Source organism: Colossoma macropomum, unplaced genomic scaffold (assembly GCF_904425465.1).
Source record: "Colossoma macropomum unplaced genomic scaffold, Colossoma_macropomum, whole genome shotgun sequence".
Lineage (NCBI taxonomy): Eukaryota > Metazoa > Chordata > Actinopteri > Characiformes > Serrasalmidae > Colossoma > Colossoma macropomum.
In genome coordinates this window covers 58336-85000 of record NW_023494785.1, presented here as the reverse complement: position 1 = coordinate 85000, position 26665 = coordinate 58336, and the positions used below count along the sequence as shown (strand labels likewise).

Sequence of the window (26665 nt, the reverse complement as noted above, 5' to 3'; positions counted from 1 at the left end):
GTGGATCCTTCGCCAGCCAACGTATCCTGAGGTTCTCTGTGTGCCGGCGAGGATTTGAGAACATGGCAGCGTCAGCAGAGGAGCGAACGGCGGCTGAGGAGACACTTTAAATGTAAGTTTTGGGTTTAAACTGAGTCAAACGATACAGATGTTAAAAAAGCCAGTGTGGTCTGAAGCTAAACTTACGCTAACGTTTCGTTTTGTTTTAGGGAGCAAAGAGCCGACAGAGAGACGCAGCTCCAACTCTAATAAATGAAAAAAATAAAAACCTAAAATCAAAGTTTCTCTATCTTTAAAGAACTTTAATAGAACTTGACAGGAGCAGTGGTTCGTGATGCAGCGGTGAGGGCGGGAACAGCGGCGCTGTGACACAAACAGGAAATCCGCCGTAGAGCAGACCGTCTCATTTCTGTTCAGCCTTCATGGGTCTACACAGCCTTTGAACGACACGCCTTTGTAGACCGCATCCTTCGAAGGATGCAGCCCCTGAACTGGGACACACTGATTACTGCTATAAAATCCAGTTGTAGCCCTACCAGCATCATCCGCCTGGAATGAGTTCTTTTGTTCCTGTGACATAACACTAATTTATATAAGAGCACTTACAGATCTAGCAGGGCAGAAACCTCATGTACTGACTTGTGGCAGAGGTGTCATCCTGTGACAGTGCCCTGTTTAAAGTGTGCTTGATTTGATACACCTGTTGTGTCAGAAACTACATAGTCAAGTCTACTAAAAACTGCATGCGGTCTGAGGCAGGTTGGTGATGATTTAGGCTTACAGCTTGTAAAATGGTAGGATATACGCTTCCATTACAGTGTGACAGTGTGACAGTGTGACAGTTCTAACTACTACTTTAACTTTTCATTTCTGCTGTTAAAGTCTGCATGTATTCTCCCATTACAGACCTACCCTTACATCTGTTTATCACTGTAATGTAACATACTGTACTTTAATGTACTGTATTGTAATGTACTGGACTGGACTGCACCGTAATGTACTGTAATTTAATGTACTGCATTGTAATATTCTGTACTGTAGTGTAATATACTGCAGTATAATGTACTGTAATGTAATATACTGCAGTATAATGTACTGTAATACACTGTAGTTTAATGCACTATTCTGTACTGCCCTGTAATGTACTATAATGTAATGTACTGTACTGTAAATTACTGTACTTTAATGTGCTGCACAGTAATATACTGTACTGTAGTGTAATACACTGCACTTCAATGCACTGCACTGTAATGCAAAGCACTGTAATGTACTGTAATGTAATGTATTGTACTGCACTGTACTGTACCACAATGTAATATAATGTACTGTACCATACTGCAGTGCAATGTACTGTACTGTAATGTGACATAATATACTGAACTATAATGTACTGTAGTGCAATGTACTGCAATATAATGTACTGTACTGTAAATTACTGTAATACACTGCACTGCACTGTAATGCAAAGCACTGTAATGTACTGTAATGTACTATACTGTACTTCACTGTTCCACAATGCACTGTAGTGTAATGTAATATAATGCACCGTACCATACTGCAGTGCAATGTACTGTACTGTAATGTGCCATAATGTACTGAACTATAATGTACTGTAGTACAATGTACTGCAATATAATGTACTGTACCATACTGCAATGTAACATACTGTACGGCACATTACTTTCATGCACTGTACTCTGCTGCAATACATTGTAGTGTAACATTCAATAGTAAATACTGTAATGCACTGTACTTTAATGCACTGTAATGTAATGGACTGTAATGCACTGTACTATAATATACTGTAATGGACTGTAATGTAACGTACTGTAATGGGTTGTAATGGATTGTAATGTATTGTACTATAATGTACTGGACTGTAGTGGGTTGTAATGGACTCATGTATTGTACTACAATGTACTGTACTGTACTGTACTGTGTTTATAGTGAATGGTTTACTGTACCTGAGGTGTCTGTCTGGTCCAGCTGATGCTGTGGGTGAGGCTGTGCTCCTCTATACAGTGACTCCACTCTAATCCAGCCAAAACCCCCAATAACACGTCACACCCGCAGTCCTGCAGCAACACTAAACACGCAGTGATACTGTATTAATATATCATATTACCATTATATTAATGCACATTGTGACTGACATAATACATTTAAGCTGCACTATGTACGATCTGGGGGTTTGGAGCCCTCTCTGGTGGAAATGTGTAATTGCACCAACGTGTGGAAGAACATTTTGTAATGAGGGTTGTGCTTCAGACTCCTCCCCCGAGCCGGCGAATCAGAGATGTAGGGTGAACAGTAAACTGAAGAACAGGCTAACAAAGTATGCAGGGAAACAGATGGACTACAGTCTGTAACTGTAGAACTACAGAGTGAAACTATACGGTCAGTGGAGCTGATGAAGTGGACAATGAGTGCAGATACAAGGAGGTGGACTTAACGAAGTAGCTGATTGGTGTATATTTATGGAATTTCTCCCACCAAAAAAGTAGCAGCTGTTTGGAATAAACTGACCACTGTTATGGGGTCAGTGGAATGATACAGGTATGATGAAAAGCCAATCAGGCTGTGTGGGCGGAGTTAACTGTGTACCCGCTCTGTGTTTGATCTCAGCTCGTCCGGCTCGTATGTCCTACCTGGGTGGACTTGCACTCTCAGACTCCTCAGGCAGTTCTCCGGTTTCAGACTCTTCACCCTCTCCGCCTCCTCCCTCCTCCTCCGCTGCTCCTGCCGCTTCTCCTCCTTCGCTCTCTCTCTCTCTGCTCGCGCTCGCTCTCTCTCCGCTCTCCTCTCCTCTGCTCTCGCTCGCTCCTCCTCTCTCTCCTCCTGCGTCCTCCTCTTCCTCCCGGGGCTGACGGATGGGGCCCGAGAGCCTGGAGGGATCAAACTGTCCAGTCTGACCGGTTCAGCTTCACAGTGGGGGTCCGAACTGACCGTCTTGGTTTTACTGTGGGGGTCCGAACTGACTGTATCAGTTTTACTCTGGGGGTCCGAACTGACCGTCTTGGTTTTACAGTGAGGGGCCGAATTATTGGTCTCAGTTTTACTGTGGGGGTCCAAACAGTCGTAATCTTTAGCTGGACTAAAAACAAAAACAACAAACTTCACTTTAGGGTTTAAATCTCTGACCTCAGACACTTAAATTCAATTAGACTATTAAGGAAACTATTTTATCTGATTATATTAAATTTTAACATTTCAAAAGTATAAAAAAAATTCCTTAAACGCAAACTTTACTGATGTTTCTAAATGTTCTGCTTAACTCAGTGTGTGGGATGTAAACAGAGTGACTCAGAGTGGTTTGGTGTGAAATGGTTCAGATGTCTTTACAGTGGTGGTGATAGGAACCAGGGGTCGCCATGACTACAACACAGATATAGACATTTTATTTACTATCCAGAACCACCAGTGAACCTACACGAGTCTTCTGAGTTTATATGGAATGTTGATGATGGAAAATAGTGGAAAACCTGAAATAACCACCTCACAACACATAACATAGGAACCAGACGTCCACCTCTAAAAGCTCCCTCACAGAAAGTTCCTACAGTAAATGGTTATGAATTCACTGCCTGATGACTGAGACACTGTTTTATGATAGTTTAGAGAACTTAAACTCCATTCATGGTGGAGGGATACATGCAGGGTGTTGTGAGGCAAAATAGTCCCCAAAGAAAACTTATTATTTCAGATTTTCCACTATTTTCCATCATCAACATTCCATATAAACTCAGAAGACTCGTGTAGGTTCACTGGTGGACAGTAAGTGGACAGTAAATTAAGATGGCTATGTTTGTGCTGCAGATATCACAACGCCTGGTTCCCATCACCACCGCTGTAGAAGAAGTCTCTCTATAATGAGTCATTTCACATCAAACCAGTCTTAATTACTCTCTCTCAACCACTGAATTCACATAAATTTTGAAAAATGGGTGGAGTTCTCCTTTAAGGTGCTGCTTTTGTACTTCCACTCACGTTTTACTGAAAAACACATTAACTTTAACTGCACTGTCATCATTTCACTGCAGTAATTCAGTACTTTTACTGGAGAAGTGAGGCTGAAATCGCGTTCTTGTTCGATCTTTCCGTTCCACCTTAAATAGTGCGGCGGTCCCATTCTGGCGCCTCGAGCGGTGCAGTAACTGCCGCGCCATTTAAGGTGGAACGGAAAGCTCGAACAAGAAGCCGGTGTCAGGCGAGTGCGCCGTGTCAGTGGGTGTAGACCCATCACCCACCTGTGTCCGGCTGGTTCGACCGGTGTTTGTTCTCCCTCCGAGTCCGAAACCTCCCAGGTCTTCGCTCTTTTTAAGGAGGCCATGGTTTAATAAATAACCTGAAATGAGCTTCTCCGCTGTAACCGCGCTCATTCCGACCACGGAGGCTGGAAGGACGCACATCAGACACACTTCAGCCCATCTGCAGGAAAAAACATGTTTTTATAAGTACGGTGGCCGTGAGGGACACAAAGCGCAGCTGGAAATAACGCCGGGTCTGAGCTGGAACCACAGATCTACATACCTAGATGCTGCGTTGGGTTCAGCCAGGCACGTCAACGGCGCCGCCATGTTGGGGCGGTCAACATCGCTGCTGGACTGCATTCAGTACCATTACATAAGAAAGATACAGTCCAAAATTACACTATTTCAGGAATATCACACTCAGAAAGTGGGACAGGATTATATAACAGAGGGAACGCAGTGATCCACACTCATGTCTGTGTGATGTGTATTGTTTGTGTGATGTTTGTGTAGATATGGTCATGTGGTTGGTTTTTATGAGCTATTTAATTTAATCATCTATTCAGGATCTTAACTTTATGTAGTAGTTATTTATTTACAGTGATGGTTAAAGCTTTGTAGCGGTAAGTTACAGCATTCCTTAATCTGTGTAAATATTCATAATAGATTAGCGTTAGCACCTTCTTACACAAAGCTGAAGTCAGCTTCTTATTTGCCAGCTTCTTGTTTGAATTTTCCCGTTCCACCTTACATGGTGATCTTCAGGCACCAGAAAGTGACTGCTGCTCCATTTAAGGTGGAACGGGAAAACTCGAACAATTAGCTGGCGAATAGGAAGCCAACTTCAGCTTCGTCCTTCTTGCTGTGTTTTGGGGGTTTATTGTATTTTCTGTGTATTAAGATTAGAAGCGATTCACACATTGATGGATCTGCTGATGAGTCTGATTGTGTTTCTCGTGCTAAACTCGGTTTTTAACGTCAGGTACAGACTGAATACTTTCCTGCTGGTCTGGACGCTAATTATCACGATCAGTTATTAAAGTAATAAAAGCTACCGAGGGCAGATCTGCGCAGAATGGATTAATCTGTGTCTGAGGATTATAACTAAACAGATTTGGTGAAAATCAGTTGAGTAATAAGGAAGTTGTGGCTGATTTAATCTTGAGACTCATCGTCTCTCAGTACAAGTGAATCTGTTCACAAGCGGAACTTGACCTCTCCAACATGGCGGACACGCAGACGTATCGCCTCAGATAGAGAACAACAGACAACACGACATCTCGGTATGAATATCTATGGACAGAACGAGCAGGTTTCTGTTTGTTCTCTCTCTGTTTGTTTTTAAACACAGATAATGACATGTTTAAATACGTTTTCACGGATTATAATTATGAGACGGGGAAACTTTCTAAAGGTTTAACTCTGTCCTGTAATTCTAATGTACACTAAAATAAAACATGCGGCACACTGGCGACACCTGCTGGTCTAATGTGTGTATAAATGCATCGATTTAGCAGTTAAGTGTTTAAAAAGTGTTAGCCCCCTATTCTATATTGCGCCCCCAACTTTGGAAGGACTTTCCGAACTTTTCTATTTCTCTCTGCCTGACAGCAGCAAAATATCTCAAAATCATAGCGCAGATGTTCTCCACATTATTACTTATTAATACCAAATAATGACATCATCTCGAATAATTATGATTTTTAAAAAATGTATTTATTTTTGGACAAAATCTCGAGAAAAAAAGCATTTCAACATAATATGTTAAGTTGCTGTGCAAATATAATCTAATATACTAAACAACCAGAATTACTGATAAATGGTGATGTAAAGGTCAGTGAGGGTCAGGTCGTGTTTTCAGTGCTCTGGAGTCTGATGTGTGTGAATGAATCTTATTTAAACTCAACCCTGTTATGTTACAATCAACTCTGTTACTGTAACCTAGGTTACAATCAAATAATCAATTCTGAACTCTGTTCCATTTAAACCTATCACAGTCAATCCTGTTACTGTCAACTGTTACTGTCAGCTCTGTTCAAGTCAACTCTGTTATAGTCCACCCTGTTACAGTCAACCCTGTTACAGTTAACTCTGTTATAATCAACCCCATTACAGTCAACCTTGTTATAATCAACCCCATTACAGTCAGCTCTGTTATAATCAACCCCATTACAGTCAGCTCTGTTATAATCAACCCCATTACAGTCAGCTCTGTTATAATCAACCCCATTACAGTCAGCTCTGTTATAATCAACCCCATTACAGTCAGCTCTGTTATAATCAACCCCATTGCAGTCAACCCTGTTATAATCAACCCCATTACAGTCAGCTCTGTTATAATCAACCCTGTTACAGTCAGCTCTGTTATAATCAACCCCATTACAGTCAGCTCTGTTATAATCACCCCATTACAGTCAACCCTGTTATAATCAACCCCATTACAGTCAACCCTGTTATAATCAGCCCTGTTACAGTCAGCTCTGTTATAATCAACCCAATTACAGTCAGCTCTGTTATAATCAACCCCATTGCAGTCAACCCTGTTATAATCAACCCCATTACAGTCAGCTCTGTTATAATCAACCCCATTACAGTCAGCTCTGTTATAATCAACCCCATTGCAGTCAACCCTGTTATAATCAACCCCATTACAGTCAGCTCTGTTATAATCAACCCCATTACAGTCAGCTCTGTTATAATCAACCCCATTGCAGTCAACCCTGTTATAATCAACCCCATTACAGTCAACCTTGTTATAATCAGCCCTGTTACAGTCAGCTGTTATAATCAACCCAATTACAGTCAGTTCTGTTATAATCAACCCCATTACAGTCAACCCTGTTATAATCAGCCCTGTTACAGTCAGCTCTGTTATAATCAACCCCATTACAGTCAGCTCTGTTATAATCAACCCCATTACAGTCAGCTCTGTTATAATCAACCCCATTGCAGTCAACCCTGTTATAATCAACCCCATTACAGTCAGCTCTGTTATAATCAACCCCATTGCAGTCAACCCTGTTATAATCAACCCCATTACAGTCAGCTCTGTTATAATCAACCCCATTACAGTCAACCCTGTTATAATCAACCCCATTACAGTCAACCCTGTTATAATCAGCCCTGTTACAGTCAACTCTGTTATAATCAACCTGTTATTATTAATTACACTACCTAACTACATCACTTTTGATTTTACATTATAGTTTATTATGAAAAACAAAAGGGGGGGGATTCATGTGTTGCAATTAGATGCCACTAAATCTTACACACTGCACCTTTAGAAGACCTGATTAAGAGTAAATTGCATTACTGAAGCCTTCAGAGGAGCCCAGATCAAACGCTGGTACGTTCTGCCTCCACTCAGCCTCGGAGAACAAAAACAGAAAGAACGACATGAAAAAGTCACTGCGCTGAATGAAAAACACTGGAGTATGAGCTACAGTAATGAAGCAGCGCTGAGGCTTACTGCTGACCCTACAGTGACCACAGGCTCTGCTCTAACATGCCTGACTCTGCTCACGAAGGGTTTGATGATCACCCTAATGAGTAGAAAGAGGATGTGAGAGCAGGAAAGACAGGAATGTACAGGTCAGGACTGGCTAGGCTATGAGACAGATACATTAAAGTGACCATGAGGACATTTTGTGTCTGCATCACATTGATGGTTTAACTGCACTGTTTTGGAAACGTTACACATTTCAGGTACATCGTTTTCCAAATACAGCCCCTCTACCGTTTATTATGAGTACACATGCAGACTTTGATTGTTTATGAACAATGTAAACATATATTCCCTGCTACAAAACCCAGCATAGACCAGCACGGCTGGTCACCAACAAAACCAGCATATCTCTGCTGTCAGAAGAAAACCTCTTATCTCTAAAATAATAACTTTACAGGAGAAGGAAAAAATCTACTTTAACTTTAATGTAAGTCAATAGAACCAGACTTTGTTCCAAGTCATTTTGGGTCATTTCTTTTAGTCCAATCATCATGAAATTTACACACAATGTAAAGAACAACAGGCATTTTCAAATTATGTCAAAAACTGAAAACCATCAAAAATGGATATACAAGATTTTCTTCCGACAGCAGTGATATTGTTGTGGTTTGGATGCTGGTATGCTGGTCAACCAGCATGACCATACTGGGTGGCCAGCTAAACCAGCACTAGATCAGCATAAACCTGCTTAGCTCAGCATGGATGGCATTGAAGGTCTGTTTTTTTTCAGCAGCGTTTTCAGTTTTAATATTTGAAATCTGCTTTTGTGCCATTTACAGCTGGTTCCTGTGTTCACAGCTCTGTCTGTGATGTTCAGGAGAACTTTTCTACCCTAGTCTGCGGCCTTAACTGGAGAACCCAACGGTGCGTGAGTCCAAATCTCAGAACAACAAAGCCAAAGTCCAAAAGGCGTCGTTTTCGTGTTCGTTTCTGAGTACTGGGCCGCGTATTGGTTCATTTATGCCGACAGAAGACGCTCCTGTTTGTTTATCTGCTGTTAAACTCGCTGCATGTGTCCATATTCCGCCTCAGTAAGTTTAAACTGGTCATAGTTCATCTGATCCTCTGCTGAACCGCCGCGGAGCGCTATTGCCCAATCAGCGCTCAATGCTGAGTCAGCGCTGACTAAAACAACCACGTGAGCGGCCAATCATGTGACGGGCAGCTGCGCGGAACATTCGATCCGTACACTGCGCGGACCGACCGTTGACGGCGGCGGGCTGATGTGACGGTCGATCCGGGCCGTTTGTAGGTCAGATATCAGCGGCGCTGCCCTGCAGTGAGCTAGCGGTGCTAAAAACACACAGGCAGATAAATGGAGCCGTAAAGCGGAGCAGAGTTTACACAGACTTACAGGCCCAGCACAGACATGACCAAACCGGCGGAGAGAGGTAAACTACGGCTCCCAGGCTTTATCCCAGGCTTTATCCGGGTTCAAAACAAAGGAGCTTCGTGTTAGCCGGGTTAGCAGTGCGGTCACCAGCCCGGAGCTGCGGATCTGAGTTAACCTATGTTTACTGTAGAGCTGAAATCTGGAAGTAAAGCTGAACCTCTCTCTCTCTCTCTCTCTCTCTCTGAGTCTTTGTCGTTAATGCCATCGTATTAACGTTAATTTACAGTTTTGCCAAAGCGGTCAGACCCGTGTTAATTAAGGTTAGGTTAATTGTGATATGAATTACTATATTAATACCCAGCTTTTACCCTCCTGTCGCTTCTGTATTAAGAAAGTAGCTGGACCAGGTAGTTTTGTTTTTTTTGTGGAGTGTGTACACGTGTTTATTCTCGAAATGTTATGACTTTATTCTCAAAGTCTACTATTTTTATTTTTATTAACAGTGGCTCAAAAATGCCATCATAGGTGTGTGGGGTGTGTGTGGGGTATGTGGAGTGTGTGTGTGGAGTGTGGGGTGTTTGTGGTGTGTTAGGTGTGTGAGGTGGGTGTGTGTGAGGTTTGTGGGGTGTGTGTGTTGTGTGTGTGTGGGGGTGTGTTAGAGTTGTGAGTGGGGTGTGTGAGGGGTGGGGTGTGTGTGTGCTGTGTTAGGTGTGTGTGGGGTGTGTTAGGGGTGTGGTGTGTGGAGTGTGTGGGTTGTTGGGTGTGGGGGGTGTGGTGTGTGTGTGTGTGGGGTGTGTTAGGGGTGGTGTGTGTGTGTGGGGTGTGTTAGGTGTGTGTGTGGTGTGTTAGGGGTGTGGTGTGTGGGTTGTGTGGTGTGGGGTGTGTGTGGGGTGTGGTGTGTGTTAGGTGTATGGGGTGTGTGAGGTGTGTGGGGTGTTTGTGGAGTGTGGTGTGTGTTGTGTGTGTTGTGTGTGTGTGTGGGGGGTGTGGTGTGTTAGAGGTTTGTGGGGTGTGTGGTGTGTTAGGTGTATGGGGGGTGTGTGTGGTGTATTAGGTGTGTGGTGTGTGTGTGGGGTGTTAGGTGTGTGTGGGGTGTTAGGTGTGTGTGTGGTGTGGGGGGGGTGTGGGGTGTGTGTGGTGTGTTAGGTGTGCATGGTGTGTGTGGTGTGTGGAGTGTGTGGGTTGTTGGGTGTGTGTGGTGTGTGGGGTGTTAGGTGTGTGCTGTGTGTGGTGTGTTAGGTGTATGGGGTGTGTGTGTGGTGTGTTAGGTGTGTGGTGTGTGTGTGGGGTGTTAGGTGTGTGTGGTGTGTTAGGTGTGTGTGGGGTGTTAGGTGTATGGGGGTGTGTGTGGTGTATTAGGTGTGTGGTGTGTGTGTGGGGTGTTAGGTGTGTGTGGGGTGTTAGGTGTGTGTGTGTGGTGTGGGGGGGGTGTGGGGTGTGTGTGGTGTGTTAGGTGTGCGTGGTGTGTGTGGGTTGTTGGGTGTGTGTGGTGTGTGGGGTGTGCTGTGTGTGGTGTGTTAGGTGTATGGGGGGTGTGTGGAGTGTGTGGGTTGTTGGGTGTGTGTTAGGTGTGGGGTGTTAGGTGTGTGTGGTGTGTTAGGTGTGTGTGGGGTGTTAGGTGTGTGTGTGTGGTGTGTTAGGTGTGGGGTGTTAGGTGTGTGTGGTGTGTTAGGTGTGTGTGGGGTGTTAGGTGTGTGTGTGTGGTGTGTGGTGCGGGGTGTGGTGTGTGTGGTGTTAATCCCGTCCTGTTGGTTTTGAATTTCTAAAGGAAATGAGGTTGTTGTTGAATTACAGTTCCATCTGAACTGTTGTAGGTTGCTGTTTAACGTCTCCTCCTCTCTGCAGCCTGTTACCGTTTCCTGGTGCTGTTTTTTAACTGCATGCTCACATTCGGCTCCTACTTCTGCTTCGACATTCCCAGTGTGCTCCAAGAGCAGTTCCAAGGGGTAAGGAATCACAGAACTACACTAGAGCTAAACATTCCCATAAGAGCTCCAGTTCCTATAGAGAGTAATGTTCCAGAGAGTAACGCTCTGACTGTGTTTCTTGCACGTAGAACCTGACGTGTCCGAACTCGACGGTGAGTTCCGGCAGCAGTAATGGGTCGGAATGTGTGGAGGGGCTGGGAATGAGCCCACAGGAGTACAACCTGCTGTACGCCATCTACGCGTGGACGTGAGTCTGACACCCAGACACGTTTTACACACCCAGACACACAGAACGTCTCTCACACTGCTTTCATTTTAAAAGAACCGAACTGAGTTCTGCTAAAGTGAACCCGAAAGGGAACCAACTGCAAATGACCTCAGTTCTTTTTGTGTTCACAGTCTAAGTGACCTATAAAGAGGACTCGGTTTTCTTTCTGGTCCTTTGAGATCTCAGACCAGAACTCCACTAGAACTCAGACCCCTTTCACACCAGTATGGCACAAACGCAGCGCTCGCAAAGTGGGCGGCGTTCTCTGATAAACCTGACCTTTCAGGTGGCGAGAGGAGCTACCAGACCCACCTGCTGCTCTCCTATTGGCCGCACGGAAACGACTGGCCGAAGCGCATCACGCAAAATTGGAAAAATGACCCTGCGTGTCTGGCGCGGTGGGTTCCGTTTTCGGCTGTGCTCCTCACTGAGCTCCACCCGGCGAAAATCCGCATCAGTGGTGAATTTTCATTCATTCAGAGTTGAAAATTGCGTCGCGTGCCCAGCACGAGCCTTTAACACGGTAAAATCACGCGGGCTCTTACATCTTATCGCTTTAACATGTCAACGCTGCTGTCTTGTCGCAGAGCCCTCTTTTTTACTTTAAGCCACACCCACCTTCGGATAAAGGTTTTGAAAACGTATCGTTCAGGAATCTGTACTGAAGTCAAGTATCTGTATTTGTACTGATATTGAACGTATTTAATGGTACGCAGCCGTAGAGCTATATATACACATACACAGCGTCCAGCTGTGGTTTATTAAGGAAGATGTGTTGTTTCCTCACAGAAACGCCGCCGTGGTGATCATGGCAGGATTCCTCATCGACAAACTCGGGAACCGCTGTAAGTGTTTGTGTGAGAGAACGGGACATTTTCTGTTTTAGACGTCAGTAACCTGTGAGACGTCTCTGATCGCCCTGTATGTGTTCCTGTCTGTGTGTCTCTCCTGCAGTCGGCGTGTTCCTGTTCTCCTTCCTGACCGTGCTGGGATCGGCCATCTTTGCTCTCGGTTCTCATTTTAAAGGAACGGAGTACCTGCTGCCCCTCATGCTGACCGGACGGCTTCTGTTCGGCTCTGGAAACGGATCACTTACCAGTACGGCACAAACGCGACATCCAAAAACACCAGCAACCTCTCCCCAGAGCACACAGCACCTCTCAGACAAGGACCACGCAGTGCCCAAGATACACCTTCAGAATTCTTATCTAGTGCCCCGAAACACCCAGGAGGTGCCCCGAAAACCCACCCACGCGATTCCCAAAACATTTGGAGCCCTGTAATGCCCAAAAAACACCCAGAGTGCATGCAGGACCATATCTGCCAAAATACAACTGGTCTGAATGTCTGTGTGATCTGAACTTGGCAGGAAAAGACGATGAACCACCTCCTCCAAAGTTCTGAACACTACAGGGTCAGCAAACTGGACCAAACTGTCCCCACAGCCTCCAACAGAAGAGTAAATAATCCAGACCTGCATTTTCAGCCAGATCAGCCGAGACTCTCAGATCTCTGACTGTCTGTAAGCAGCCATTACTGTATTGTCTGGTCCTCAGTTACCACTGAGAGAGCAAGACATGAACAATCAGTCTACAGAATCTGATATCGATCAACCAATCGGAATATTAAGACTCTGTCATTGATTGACAGCCCCTTTATTATCATAAGTACAAGGAAATGCAGAAAAAACTAAAAAGGGAAATAAATAAATATAGAAATGAATAGTAATGGAAATAAATACATAAAAATGAAAAAATGAAAACATAAATAAATAAATACAAAAATTAGTAAGGAGTGGAAATTACCAAATAGACATGTAAGTAAATGCAAACATAATTTATGTAAAGTTTTATTTATTAATATATATATTTATTCATTTTTTAGATTTATGATTTATCATCGTTATTCTTTGCAATTCTAATTCATATATTAATTTACTGAGTCGTTTATTTTTAATTTTATTTTCAATTTTGGCAGATCTGGTCCATCATAACACTGCACCCAAAACATCCACAAAATGGCCACATGCCTGCACAACTACACAACGGCAGAAATGCCTGCAAAATGCCTAAAAACACTCTTACAACGCCAATAAAATGAATGAACAAAGAATAGTAATTTCTTTTAGCGAGAAAATCCCAAAATGCCTTACATAGCAGGGTTAGCAAAACGATATGGTTTACATGAAAAATAAAGATGACTGAAATAAGAGAACACTCTGCCAAATGATATGAATTTGACGCACCAAACAAACAACTGTGTTAGTCTGGATTAATCTGGAACATTATTTATGAATGACGTGCCTTTGTGGCTCTGCTTAAAAGAACAGTAATGGACCTAAAACAGAGCCTTGAGGGACATCATACTGAACTCTAACAGGTTCTGAAAACTCCCCGTTTACACTGACAAACTGACAGCAGTCTGTGAAGTACATTGTAAAGCAAATGTACCTCTCTCTCTCTCTCTATCTCTCTCTCTCTCTCTCTCTCTCTCTCTCTCTCTCTCTCTCAGTTGTTCAGAACCGTATCACAGCATTCTGGTTTAAGGGTAAAGAGCTGGCTCTGGCGTTCGGTCTGACTCTGGCCTTCTCCCGGCTCGGCTCAGTGCTCAACTTCTTCCTCACACAGCGGTTCGAGTCGCACTACGGCATGCAGTGGACGCTGTGGGGAGGTGAGGCCAAACAAACGTGATTTTGTTTAGTATACTTGGTTTTAACGCTGATGATAATGTAACCTACTAGTCTGAATCTTAACCTAATTAAGAACCTTAAACTGGTTTTATTTATTAATTGTTTAACAAAACCAGCCAGAAAGTCACAGTACTGGGCAGAAGTACTGGGCAGAAGTCTGAGACGACTCTTCATTTATTTTGTGTCCATTTGGCCGCTGAGTACAAGTTATTATTTTTTCAGTATCAGGAAAAAAAGCATACATCTAACATGAAACTACACAGAAGCCTTACTGTCTAAAACTAATCTCAGCTGTGTGAGTCAGTGAGTCACTCTTCCCCTTTATTCCAGCTTCCATTCTGTTCAGGAGACTCACTTTCAGCTCCTCAAAGAATCTGCAGACACACCTCCAAAGTTCAGTCTTAGAAGCTGGTTGATCATTTTCTGAAGTAATCAAACACATTCAGTGGCGTTGAGGTCTGGACTCTGGGGTGGTCAGTCCATCGTTCAGCTTCTTTGTTTGATGTGTCCGTCTCCTTTTCTCAGTGAGGTTCTTCTTGATCAGCTACACATCCTTTCAGACCCACAGCGCTGAGTCGTCTTCTCACAGTGGAAGGATGGACAGAAACACCTGTGGATGTTTTCAGATCTGAAGCAGCTTGATTTTCTCCTCTCTCTCAGAGATGAAAGCTTTAAGTGCTGTTTATCTGATGGGGGCAGTTTTGGGGTCAACCAGGTCTTCCAGGTGGTTGTTAGGAGACACATTTTCTCTGTAGACTTTAATCAGTTTCTGAACTGCAGTTTTGGAAACTCCTGTTTTATCACTTCCTTGTGTGAGTGGATTATCTAATATCTAATCTGCTAATCAGAAACACCTCCTGAAAAATGAACTTGTACTTAATGGCTATAGAGCACACATGTAGGTTTTGTGTATGTGTGTTGCTGTGCGTCCTGTGTTTGTTCTCCACTATAACAGTGTCTGTGTGTTTCTGTAGGTACGTTGCTGTGTGTGCTGGGTTTCCTCTCTGCTATAACGGTCAGTGTGCTGGATAAGATGGGAATGAAACAGCTGGGACTGGACGGAACCATTCAGGAGGAATCCCGCAAAGTGGTGAGAGAGGGAGAGAGGGAGAGATGAAGTAGAAAAAAATGCTTAAGGAAAATTATAATCATAATCTTTTATTTGCCAAAGAAAAGCCTTTTCTCAGTCCATGTGTCCCCATAAGTTCTGGTAAGAACAATATAAATATATAAATACATTAAAAATCCTGAATGTGTTAAACAATTATAAAACGTGTAAACATACGCACTATTTTAAGCTGAAGAATATGAATTTTTAAAAGTAAACAGTGAATATAAATGTATAGTGAATGTATATTTATCACTGTCAGCACTGTGTGTGGGTGTGTTTGTGCAGCTGACACAGCTCAGCCCTTATTTATGAGGATCATGCTGCACAGATGTTTAAAATATTGTGAGTTGTATGTTTTGCAGAGGAAACATGATGATAGTGTTTATTTTTTGTTTTTGTTTGTTTGTTTGTTTACAGAGGGTGCAGGATATCCGGTTGCTTTCTAGCCGTTACTGGTTGCTGGTCCTCACCATCATGTTCTTCTACAATGGAATCTTCCCGTTCATTGCTGACGCCAGGTAATAAAACACATTTACAGTTGTAGTATGTATTAAACCACACTTGCACTTTTAGCGCAGGGAACTAAAACATGGCTGTGCTTTTAGTACAGGTGCTAAAACAAATTTACGCTTTTAATACAGATGCTAAAACACGTTTACACTTTTATTATTAGTGCCAAACACGTTTACGCTTTTAGTACAAGAGCTAAAACACGTTTACGCTTTTAGTACAAGAGCTAAAACACGTTTACGCTTTTAGTATAAGAGCTAAAACACGTTTACACTTTTATTATTAGTGCCAAACACGTTTACGCTTTTAGTACAAGAGCTAAAACACGTTTACGCTTTTAGTATAAGAGCTAAAACACGTTTACACTTTCTATTATTAGTGCCAAACACGTTTACGCTTTTAGTACAAGAGCTAAAACACGTTTACGCTTTTAGTACAAGAGCTAAAACACGTTTACGCTTTTAGTATAAGAGCTAAAACACGTTTACGCTTTTAGTATAAGAGCTAAAACACGTTTACGCTTTTAGTATAAGAGCTAAAACACGTTTACGCTTTTAGTATAAGAGCTAAAACACGTTTACACTTTCTATTATTAGTGCCAAACACGTTTACGCTTTTAGTACAAGAGCTAAAACACGTTTACGCTTTTAGTACAAGAGCTAAAACACGTTTACGCTTTTAGTATAAGAGCTAAAACACGTTTACGCTTTTAGTATAAGAGCTAAAACACGTTTATGCTTTTAGTATAAGAGCTAAAACACGTTTACACTTTTAGTACAAGAGCTAAAACACGTTTACGCTTTTAGTACAAGAGCTAAAACACGTTTACGCTTTTAGTATAAGAGCTAAAACACGTTTATGCTTTTAGTATAAGAGCTAAAACACGTTTACGCTTTTAGTACAAGAGCTAAAACACGTTTACGCTTTTAGTATAAGAGCTAAAACACGTTTATGCTTTTAGTACAAGAACTAAAACGCGTTTACACTTTTAGTATGGGTGCTAAAGCATGTATTGCCTTTACGATAAGCACTATGTCTGTGTGTGTGTCTGTGTGTGTGTGTGTGTGTGTCTGTGTGTGTGTGTGTGTGTGTCTGTTTGTGTCTGTGTCTGTTTGTGTCTGTGTGTGTTTGTGTCTGTGTGTGTGTCTGTGTGTGTGTGTGTGTCTGTTTGTGTCTGTTTGTGTCTGTGTGTGTGTCTGTGTGTGTGTGTGTGTGTGTGTGCGTGTGTGTGTGTGTGTGTGTGTTTGTGTGTTTGTGTGTTTGTGTGTGTGTGTGTGTGTGTGCAGTAAGTTTATCCAGGATAAATATTCAGGCTACGGTCAGAAGGAAGCTGCCTACATCGCTGGTGCTGTATACGACAGTTCTCTGGTGTTGTCTGCTGCTGTCGGGATCCTCATCGTGAGTATCAACACAAACTGCTTTAAAATGAGTTGTTCAACGATTTTAACCTACACATAATATTGTGACGCAATATTATATGTAAAATTATATGTAGTGTATGCATTACGATATTGTGATACAGCATTATGTGCGATCAGGCGTAACATCACCACCTCCTTGTTTCATTGTCCACTGTATCAGCTCCACTGGCCATATAGTTTCGCTCTGTAGTTCTACAGTTACAGACTGTAGTCCATCTGTTTCTCTGATACTTTGTTAGCCCCCTTTTACCCTGTTCTTCAGTGGTCAGGACCCCCATGGACCCTCACAGAGCAGGTACTGTTTGGGTGGTGGATGAGTAATACTGACGTGGTGGTGGTGGTGTGTTAGTGTGTGTTGTGCTGGTGTGAGTGGATCAGACACAGCAGTGCTGCTGGAGTGCACTACAAAGTGCACCTATACAGTAAGTGGAGGTGATAAAATGGACAATGAGTGTAGAAACAAAGAATCGTAATGTTATGCCTGATCGGTGTGCATAATAGTTCTGCTTTTCTCATTGTTTCTGCTTTAATCCACAAGATGGTGCTGTTTCAGGTTAGGCCAGGGTTTAAACGTGTAAGGATGAAAGCTGTTGTAAATGTTGCTTGTGTATTTCATAAATAAAATCATCTGTTAAATATGTAAATGTGAGGTCAGGGTTTATTTGAATGCTGATTTGTCTGCTTCACTGTCCTGTTTCACTTCAGTAAAAAGACTGAAGTGAGGAGAACAAAGTTTAAACTGAAACAGTTTTCTTTTAGAGGAACGATCGGCAGCTGAATGAATCCATCACCATATGTCACATTGGAACACATGGAGTATGACAGATCTCTAAAGATCTCAGTACAGTCCTAGTGTGGCTTAATGTAATGATAATGTTGTATGGTGGGGTCAGATGTGCATGATTGCTTCTGTGTTTATGTGTGTTTGTGTGTGTTGTAGGATTACGTGGGTCTGCGTGGTGTGTTCGCTGTGCTGTGTGCAGTGTTGACGTTGCCGGTATTCGGGCTGTTGGCCTTCACCTTCGTTCCTCCGCTCGTCTGCACCATCTGGCTCGGAATCACCTACTCATTCGCAGCTGTGAGTCTCAGACACACACACACACCCACACACACCCACACACACACACACACACTCACACACACCCACACCCACACACACACACACACACACACTCACACACTCACACTCCCAAGGCCTCCACACACTGGATGCTTCGGAAAATTCAGCCATTTCATGACATTCTGTGTCGGCGTGCAGCAGCACTTGGTCACTCCCAGCACTGTCCCACAGCACTTTTACCACTGCAGCATTCATTACTGTATTAATGACTGCAGTCATGCAGAAAGACACAGTAGATGATATGTGGCCTGAAATTTACACAAAGAAAAGCTCTTTTAGATAAACAGGCGATTACTAATGGTGTTCGTCTCCTCATCTAACCTCACCTCAGCCGACGCTACAGCTTGTGTCTTTCAGCACGTTTATGAAGAGTTCGCCAATACCAGTACGTGAAGTTCAGAAATGAACTTGAGCATTTATCGAACTCTTTTTTGACGTGTTGTTTTTTGCAGTGTGTAATATGGTGGGACTAAGATTCTAAAGAAAAGTGTTAATCTAATGTGATGAACACTAGAAATCTATAGTCACCCAAATCGCTTCTGTAAAAACATCCCCGAAACTCCTGACAAACCACATCTGGATCTTCAGTACGGTCGTGCAGGCTTGTCGATGTGGTTCAGGACGCAGTACGACTTACTGTGAACTATTAAAATGAATTGTTTGAAGCCAGAATTAGCATAAAAACAAGATGTCCTTGTGTGTTTGTGTACCAGTATTCCACACATGGTACACATACGAGTTTGTTTTGGTTGCGTAAACATCATGCGCACGTTCTGTGAGTGATCATTTTGCATATCAAAATCTCCAGTCTGGCTTACAAGTCCGACAGTTTTCAGTATAGTTTTACGCTCCTCACAGTGGAATTGGCTTAATCTCATCGTATCTCACACTAATAAAGCACTTTTTCGTTTAGCTGAAAGTTTTTATGTTTAGCAGAAAAAATCTGTTCTCTCTTCACTGCATCTTAGGCTTTCAGTGCTGCCCACAGCGCCCACTAGTGGCTTTTCTATGCAATTTTTACAGCAGGGGTGTCCAAAGCAAAGTGCAGCCCCAGGGTCACTGCATTTATGAAATGGCAAGGCAAGTTTATTTATATAGCACCTTTTAAACACTGCTGCCATTCAACGTGCTTTACAAATGAGAAAATTCAGAGTCAGAGTTGTTTGAACAAGTAAACACAAATAGAAAAACATAATTAAAAACATAATTAAAACATGGTGAAAACAATACATTTGAAAGAGAAAATCATTAAATTAATCAAATCAAATTAGAAAATTAAATTAGGTTAGTTAAATAATTAAATTAAAAACTAAAAGTTAGATTAGGATTAAAAAAATGATAATGTAATATGTAAAGATAGTGATCTAACAAAACTGTTAAGGTATAGATTTTTATCTAGTTTGTCTTACAAATTATATCGTTGAATAAATAAACACTAATAGGAAAATCGTTTATATATTAGCCATGTTTTACTGTTACTCCTAAATAATTTAGTAATTTGTTATGAGCGCGAGGGCACGGTGGCGCAGTGGGTAGCGCTGTCGCCTCACAGCGAGAATGGCCTGGGTTTGGTTCCCAGCCGGGCGACCAGGGTGTGGAGTTTGCCTGTTCTCCCCGTGTCTGCGTGGGTTTCCTCCGGGTACTCCGGTTTCCTCCCACAGTCCAAAAACATGCAGTCAGGCTGATTGGACAGGCTGAATTGCCCCTAAGTGTGTGTGTGACTGTGTATGTCTGTCTGTCTGCCCTGCGATGGACTGGCGACCTGTCCAGGGTGTATCCTGCCTTCCGCCCAATGACAGCTGGGATAGGCTCCAGCACCCCACCGCGACCCAGAAGGATAAGCGGTTTAGATGATGTATGTATGTATGTATGTTATGAGTGCTTACTGATCCAAATCCAGTCCAACAATAAAAGAAGCCTCGTGCATCTTTTATACAGTGATAGGAAACACAGAGTCTGTGCACGGATATTTTTCAAACTTAATATTGTGAATAATTTGTAAATAATATTTCGGTCCTCAGATATTCTGACATGATTTGGCCCTCTTTAAAAAAGTTTGGACACCCCTGTTTTACAGTGTTATATTAATTATTACTGAATAAAATAAAATAACAGTAATGACAGGATTATGAATAGTCTGATTTCAGTAGAACGGTAGTGGTTATAACAGTCAGCCTTTATATGTGTGTGAATGTTTGTTGTAGGCGAGTATGTGGCCCTCCATCCCCCTGGTGGTCCCTCAGGCCACTCTGGGCACTGCAATGGGTTTGGCCACTTCAGTGCAGATGATCGGCATCGGGATCTCTAACCTGATTGTGGGGCAGATCCTGGGCACCAAGAACAGGTAACACCCACTCACCTACAGCCAGGACTGCAACTGATGAGTCTTACAGGTAGTGATTACTAGAATTGGATCATATGAACATTATAGAGGCTTTTTAAATGAAACAGTAGAAGCCATATCGCCCCCTACACTTCCTGTAGTGTATTACAGTCTGTCAGAGTGACTGTGTGGATCATATGAACATTATAGAGCTTTTTAAATGAAACAGTAGAAGCCATATCGCCCCCTACGCTTCCTGTAGTGTATTACAGTCTGTCAGAGTGACTGTGTGGATCATATGAACATTATAGAGCTTTTTAAATGAAACAGTAGAAGCCATATCGCCCCCTACACTTCCTGTAGTGTATTACAGTCTGTGTGCTTGTGTGTTGCAGTGATGTTAAGATTCCTCTGTGGCGCTGGCAGCGGATGATGATCTTCATGCTGGCGAATACAATCAGCTGCATCATCACCTCAGCCGTACTGAACATAGTGGATCACAGACAGGTACTCATACACAGGGATGGGCAGTAACGTCGCTGAGTAGCAGAGCTGTTCGTTTGGCTCCATTTCTCAGTTGTATCATCTCTATTTTCCAAATTAAATAGCTTTTCAATAGTGTCGTCGTTTAATTAATGAAGTAATGGGGTAGCACTGACAGTCCCAGACAGTACAGTCATGTGGGAAGATTTGGTCAAATTTCATGTTTTTTTTTTTATTTTCCTAAGTGAAAATAAGTCAACACTTCCTCTACAGGGACACACATTTTAATGCACCTTTTTTGGATTTGCAATGGGACTTTCACGTGAAGTTTGCTGCATGTTTTTGTCTAAACCAGGGGTCACAACACAAATGTTAAGATCAGCCATTTTGTCCTTTCAACAAAAATCAAATCACCTTGGGAGCCACAACATTTTATATCCATTTTACTATCTTGGCTGTAAAGATGTCTCAGTATGTGCTGATGTGCTAGTATAGGATAAAAATATAAACGAAAACTCAGACTTACTTTGCTCTGCTTTAAGCTTCAGCTCAGCTACAGCTGCTTTTCTCGCATCTCTGGCAGGAAACTTTTCCGCAAAAGTAGAACAGTTTCTTGTAAAATGTCTCTCAACGTTCGACTTTTTACAAGGCTGAAGTCACTTCTCATTCACCAGCTTCTTGTTTGAATTTTCCCATTCCACCTTAAATGGTGCCTGAGGTGCCAGAATGTAACTGCTGCACCATTTAAGGTGGAACGGGACAATTCAAACAAGAAACTGACTTCAGCTTCGCAACTTTTTAGTGTTTGACAGTTTGTCACTGCAGATTAAACGTATCAGGAAACCACCTGGAGTGATTATAAACGCATTCGGTTTCCAAATTATCGATGTTCATCTTAAATCTCTCTCTTTGCCGTTTTGTTAGCTACTAGCTAGGCGAGACTGTTGTCTGTGTTGCTATGGTGACCAGCAGTCTGCGCTGATCTTCAGGGTTAAAGGGTGAATCAGCAGTTCTACATTAACTCCAGAGTTTAAGACCATTTACTGTTAAACTGTGTTGAACGATCAGCAGAGCTTTATTTTACTGTAAAGGAGGATTATTTTATTATTACCTACAAATCTGATTCAGCTGTGGAGCCACAACAGGGCAGTAAAAGAGCCATGTGTTGCTGACCCTTGACCAAAACACTCTGAAAGTAACAGGAAGAAGGTGCTTTTACAAAAGATGGTTCTTTAGTAAAGACAGTGGTTCTATACACTCTAAAAAAAGATGGTTCTTCAAGGGTTCTTTGGTAAAGAAAATGGTTCTATATAGCACCCAAAGGGTTTGTAACAATAGCAGAACCCTTTTTGGTGCTATAAGGAACCTTATATAGAATCTTTTCATGATGCAAATATATATATATATATATATATATATATATATATATATATATATATATATATATATAAAACCATTATCTTTACTATTGAAGAGCCATTAAAGAACCATCTTTTTTAAGAGTGTAGAGGAAGAAGAAATGAGCTCCTTGAGTTTTTCTTTTACACACTGCGTCTAAACGATACACTGGGTTCACCCCAGTCTACAGTAAAGACACCCACACAGGGAGATTCAGTTCCTCATGCAGGAGCTGAAGCTGCATAATGAGCCATTCTGAAGGTATTTTCAGACATCGGTGGGGGAATTCGGGGCTCTGCTTACTGCTGTTCTAATTAAAAAGGAGCGAATAAATGGCAGGGAGACGTTGACCGTCTCCTCTTTCTGATAAATATGTTTTAACATAACCAACTACAAAAAAAACATAAAGAAACGAGCGTTCATTGGCGAAAGAATCTGATAGCTTGCAGATCTTCGTGGATGTGAACAGACTAGGATGCATCTCAGCCCTCCAGCTCTGCTCTGCCATACATTCTCTTTACCCTCCACATGCTTATAGACAGCATTTGCTTGTCGCTTTTGTGCTGTGCTGCGATCACGCTGAGCTGTTCTGCTGCCATCTCGATGCACATTTGTTTGAGCAGCAGCCAAGATAGCGGAGCTCTGATTGGTCAGCCTGATTTTTTTTAATGCATCTGTACAGCACAGAAAATCAAGCCGGCATTCATTTCCAAATCTTTACTGTTTATTTGCTGAATTTAACATAAGATATGTGCTGTGCAAAAGTTATGACACTTTATATTTTATGTTTTATTCCTCACAGTATGTTAGTATTTCAGTATTTTCTGAACTCAGCAAATAAACAGAAATTGTGCTCTAAAATTAGCAGACAAATGCCATATTTAGTGTCTCTGTAAAGGATTTGTTCACTTATTTTCACTGAGAAAATCAACAACAACATGTCATTGGTCATCCTGTGAACACAGGATAACAGTGAGCTTCATACAGGTTAAAGATGCTAATAATTAAATAATAAAATATCAAAACTTGGGCTGCTGTGTTGATGTTTTTTAAACCCAGAATATTGCAATATTATAGCGTTTTTTGTTCCACCCCTAATAATTAATGATACAGAATGATTTAGATAAATATACTGTAGTAATATTTTCTGGTAAAATCTAATAAAGCGCCAGTCCTGCTACACGACCCCGTCTCCGGTACTGAAGCTGCGCTGCTGTGCTGACCGATCTAACGTCAGTGCTGTGTGTCTGTGTGCAGGGAGGAACTCTGAACAGGACGACGAAGCGATCAGCGGTGCAGAACGCAGAGGTGCAGACGGACACGGAGCCGCTGGTGAACGAGGCAGAGGACGGAGGAGAGGAAGACGGGATCAACACCTCCAGCTCCATCAACACATCCTGAACATCATCACTCGCTCCAGCAGGGAATGGATGCTAAAGGGAAAAACACACTCTGAGCTCACAGCTGTTCCCCAGAGCAGATTCACACTCAGCCGTACGTTTAAGCAAATGACGTTTTATTGATTGTCTAAGTGTAAATAACTTGCACATCCTTTACAGAGACACACTTCTGCACAGTGTAGTACACAGTTACTGTTTATTTACTGAATTTAACACACTGGAATAAAAATTAAACTTTTGCACAGGCCACATTTTATGTTTGCATTTTTCCAATTTGTTAAATTCAGCAAATAAACAGTAATTGTCCACTGACCGGGGCGCCCAAACTTTTGCACACAACCGTATACACAGCGTGTCAAAAGTCTGGGGACACCTAGCTTTTAAAAATGGTTTTAGTAGAAATGATCACGTTTTCTTTGCAGTAACTGACCATCATATTAAACAGAGCTGTTTTTATCTCAGTATTATATAAACCATTACATAAGGCCTGTAAAACTAAAGGAACAGCTGATAACTGTCCTACTTTGGGAATAAAGCCAAAGGCCACGCCCATTTTCTCATCCGTGCTCAACGCTTTAGCTGTTTAAACCCTTTTTGGGGAAAAAAAAAGCTTCAATATGGTCTTTTACATTAAAAGTAGTTTTGGAAATCAAACATTACATTTGAAAAGAGAACAAAGCTCAAAGCCCAAACTTTTGCTGGGCTGATCAGAGAGAAGTGTTGAGGATGATGTTACATCATGGCGAAGCTCCTTCAGTCAGGATTAATGCTGCAGATATGTGTGTGTGCACAGACGTATGTTCTGCCTTTTATATAATGGTTTTTGTAGTTGTATGTGGGGCATCAGGTGAGGGTATACAGTGTTCGGTGGTGTTGGGGTGGGATTTCTCCGTAGTTCAGTGTGTGAGATGTACTTAGAGAGATTCAGAGCGGTTTGGTGTGAAATGGTTCAGATGTCTTTACAGTGGTGGTGATAGGAACCAGGGGTCGCCATGACTACAACACAAATATAGACATTTTATTTACTATCCAGAACCACCAGTGAACCTACACGAGTCTTCTGAGTTTATATGAATGTTGATGATGGAAAATAGTGGAAAATCTGAAATAATAAGTTTTCTTTGGGGACTATTTTGCCTCACAGCGCCCTGCATGTATCCCTCCACCATGAATGGAGTTTAAGTTCTCTAAACTATCATAAAACAGTGTCTCAGTCATCAGGCAGTGAATTCATAACCATTTCATGTAGTAACTTTCTGTGAGGGAGCTTTTAGAGGTGGACGTCTGGTTCCTATCACCACCACTGTGGACAGTTCTGACTCTGTAAGTTTATCTAGAACGGATCATTTCACACCAAACCACTCTGAACTGCTCTGTTCATATCTTATCCATTTTATTAAGCAGAAATTTTGAAAATTGGTGGAGTTCCCATCTAACACAGGGTTGAATTAGTGGCATTAACACAGATTTGATTTCACTGGTGTTTGGTGTGACAACATGCCTCAGTGGTCACATGAGTTACCAAAATATCATCATTATTATTATTATTATTATTATTACTAGTCGCGCGGTGAGAAACAGTCTGTTGAACTGAATCTTTTAAGTTGAGGTTAAAGGTCTCTGTTAAGCTGCGAGTGACTGAACTCATCTGCATGTTTTAAACCCTATGATTTTTTTATATACTGATAATAAACATTTGTCCTGTAAGCTGAGCTTCTGTTCCACCTTCTTATTTACACTCAACACTTTTATTAACATTTAAGGAGTCGTCAGTATATAAACTTCTTTAAACAGTAAACGAGTAAAGAATGAAAGGTCTGGATTGTCCCTTTAAACATAAAAGCCTGAATGTCGTTTTTGATATTCGGTTTAGATTACATTATTATTAAATTGCAGGTTTGAGTCGGAATCTTTTTCTGTTTGTTTGGATGTTAAAAATGATGGTGGGGCTCCTGAGCAGCAGAGCAGTCTAAGTGTTGGTCTTATCAGCAGAAGGTTTTGACTCCCAGTGATGCCACAGCCATCTGTAAGCAAGAGTACAATAGATCACTGTTGTCCTCTCTCTCTCTCTCTCTCTCTCTCTCTCTCTCTCTCTCTCTCTCTCTTCACAACCTCGTTCCCAAAAGTTGGGATGCTGTGCAAAATGTAAATAAAAACAAAATGCAATGATGTGCAAATCATTTAAACCCTATATTTATTAAAAAATAGTACAGACAACATATAAAATGTTCAAACTGAGAAATTGTATTGTTTTTTAAAAATACATGTAACCATTTTGAATTCAATACCAACAACATGTTCCAAAAATGTTGGGACAGGAGCAACAAAAGGCTGGTGAAGTTGTTTAATGCTAAAAAAAACACCTGGTGGTTAACTGACTACAGGTCACTAACATGATTGGGTATAAAGAGCGTCTCAGAGAGGCGGAGTCTTTCAGAAGTAAAGATGAGGAGGGGTTCACCACCCTGTGAAAGGCTGCACCATCAAATAGTGCAACAATTCAAGAATAACGTTTCTCAACATAAAATAGCAAAGAACTTGTGCTTTTCATCATCTACGGTACAAAATATCATTAAAAGATTCAGAGAATCTGCAGAAATCTCTGTATGTAAGGGACAAGGCCAAAAACATGTATTTGCTGGCCGTGATCTTTGGGCCCTCAGACGGCACTGCATTAAAAACAGACAGGATTCTGTAGTGGAAATCACTGCATGGGCTCAGAAACACTTCTGAAAACCACTGTCTGTGAAAACAGTTCATCACTGCATCCACAAATGAGAGTTAAAACTCTAAAACACAAAGAAGAAACCAAATATAAACAGGATCCAGAAATGCTGCCACCTTCTCTGGGCCTGAGCTCATTTGAAATGGACTGAGGGGAAGTGGAAAAGTGTCCTGTGGTCCGACGAATCAACATTTGAAACTC

At 41.9% G+C, this 26665-nt stretch overlaps 2 protein-coding genes across 4 annotated transcripts in view; one reads left to right on the top strand and one right to left on the bottom strand.

The window, feature by feature from the left end:
• The window catches only part of LOC118814771 (crossover junction endonuclease EME1), a 17253-nt gene extending 12762 nt beyond the window's left edge, over positions 1–4491 (bottom strand). For all 3 annotated transcript variants that reach the window (XM_036580533.1, XM_036580542.1, XM_036580550.1), the window contains exons 1-3: positions 4248–4491; positions 2649–3094; positions 1965–2086 (exon numbers count right to left, since the gene is read on the bottom strand). In XM_036580533.1, the coding sequence (XP_036436426.1) occupies positions 1965–2086; positions 2649–3094; positions 4248–4330 (651 nt within the window). In that variant the 5' untranslated portion in view covers positions 4331–4491. The remainder of the gene's footprint in view (positions 1–1964; positions 2087–2648; positions 3095–4247) is intronic.
• Positions 4492–9026: 4535 nt separating this feature from the next.
• mfsd1l (major facilitator superfamily domain containing 1-like) lies at positions 9027–25451 on the top strand. Its single transcript, XM_036580521.1, has 13 exons — positions 9027–9146; positions 10934–11034; positions 11145–11263; positions 12074–12129; positions 12239–12382; positions 13796–13954; positions 14948–15063; positions 15502–15602; positions 16881–16992; positions 17956–18093; positions 20340–20479; positions 20854–20965; positions 23597–25451. Exons 1-13 carry the CDS (start codon positions 9125–9127, stop codon positions 23738–23740), a joined length of 1464 nt encoding a protein of 487 aa, XP_036436414.1. The 5' UTR covers positions 9027–9124; the 3' UTR covers positions 23741–25451.
• Positions 25452–26665: the final 1214 nt, after the last annotated feature.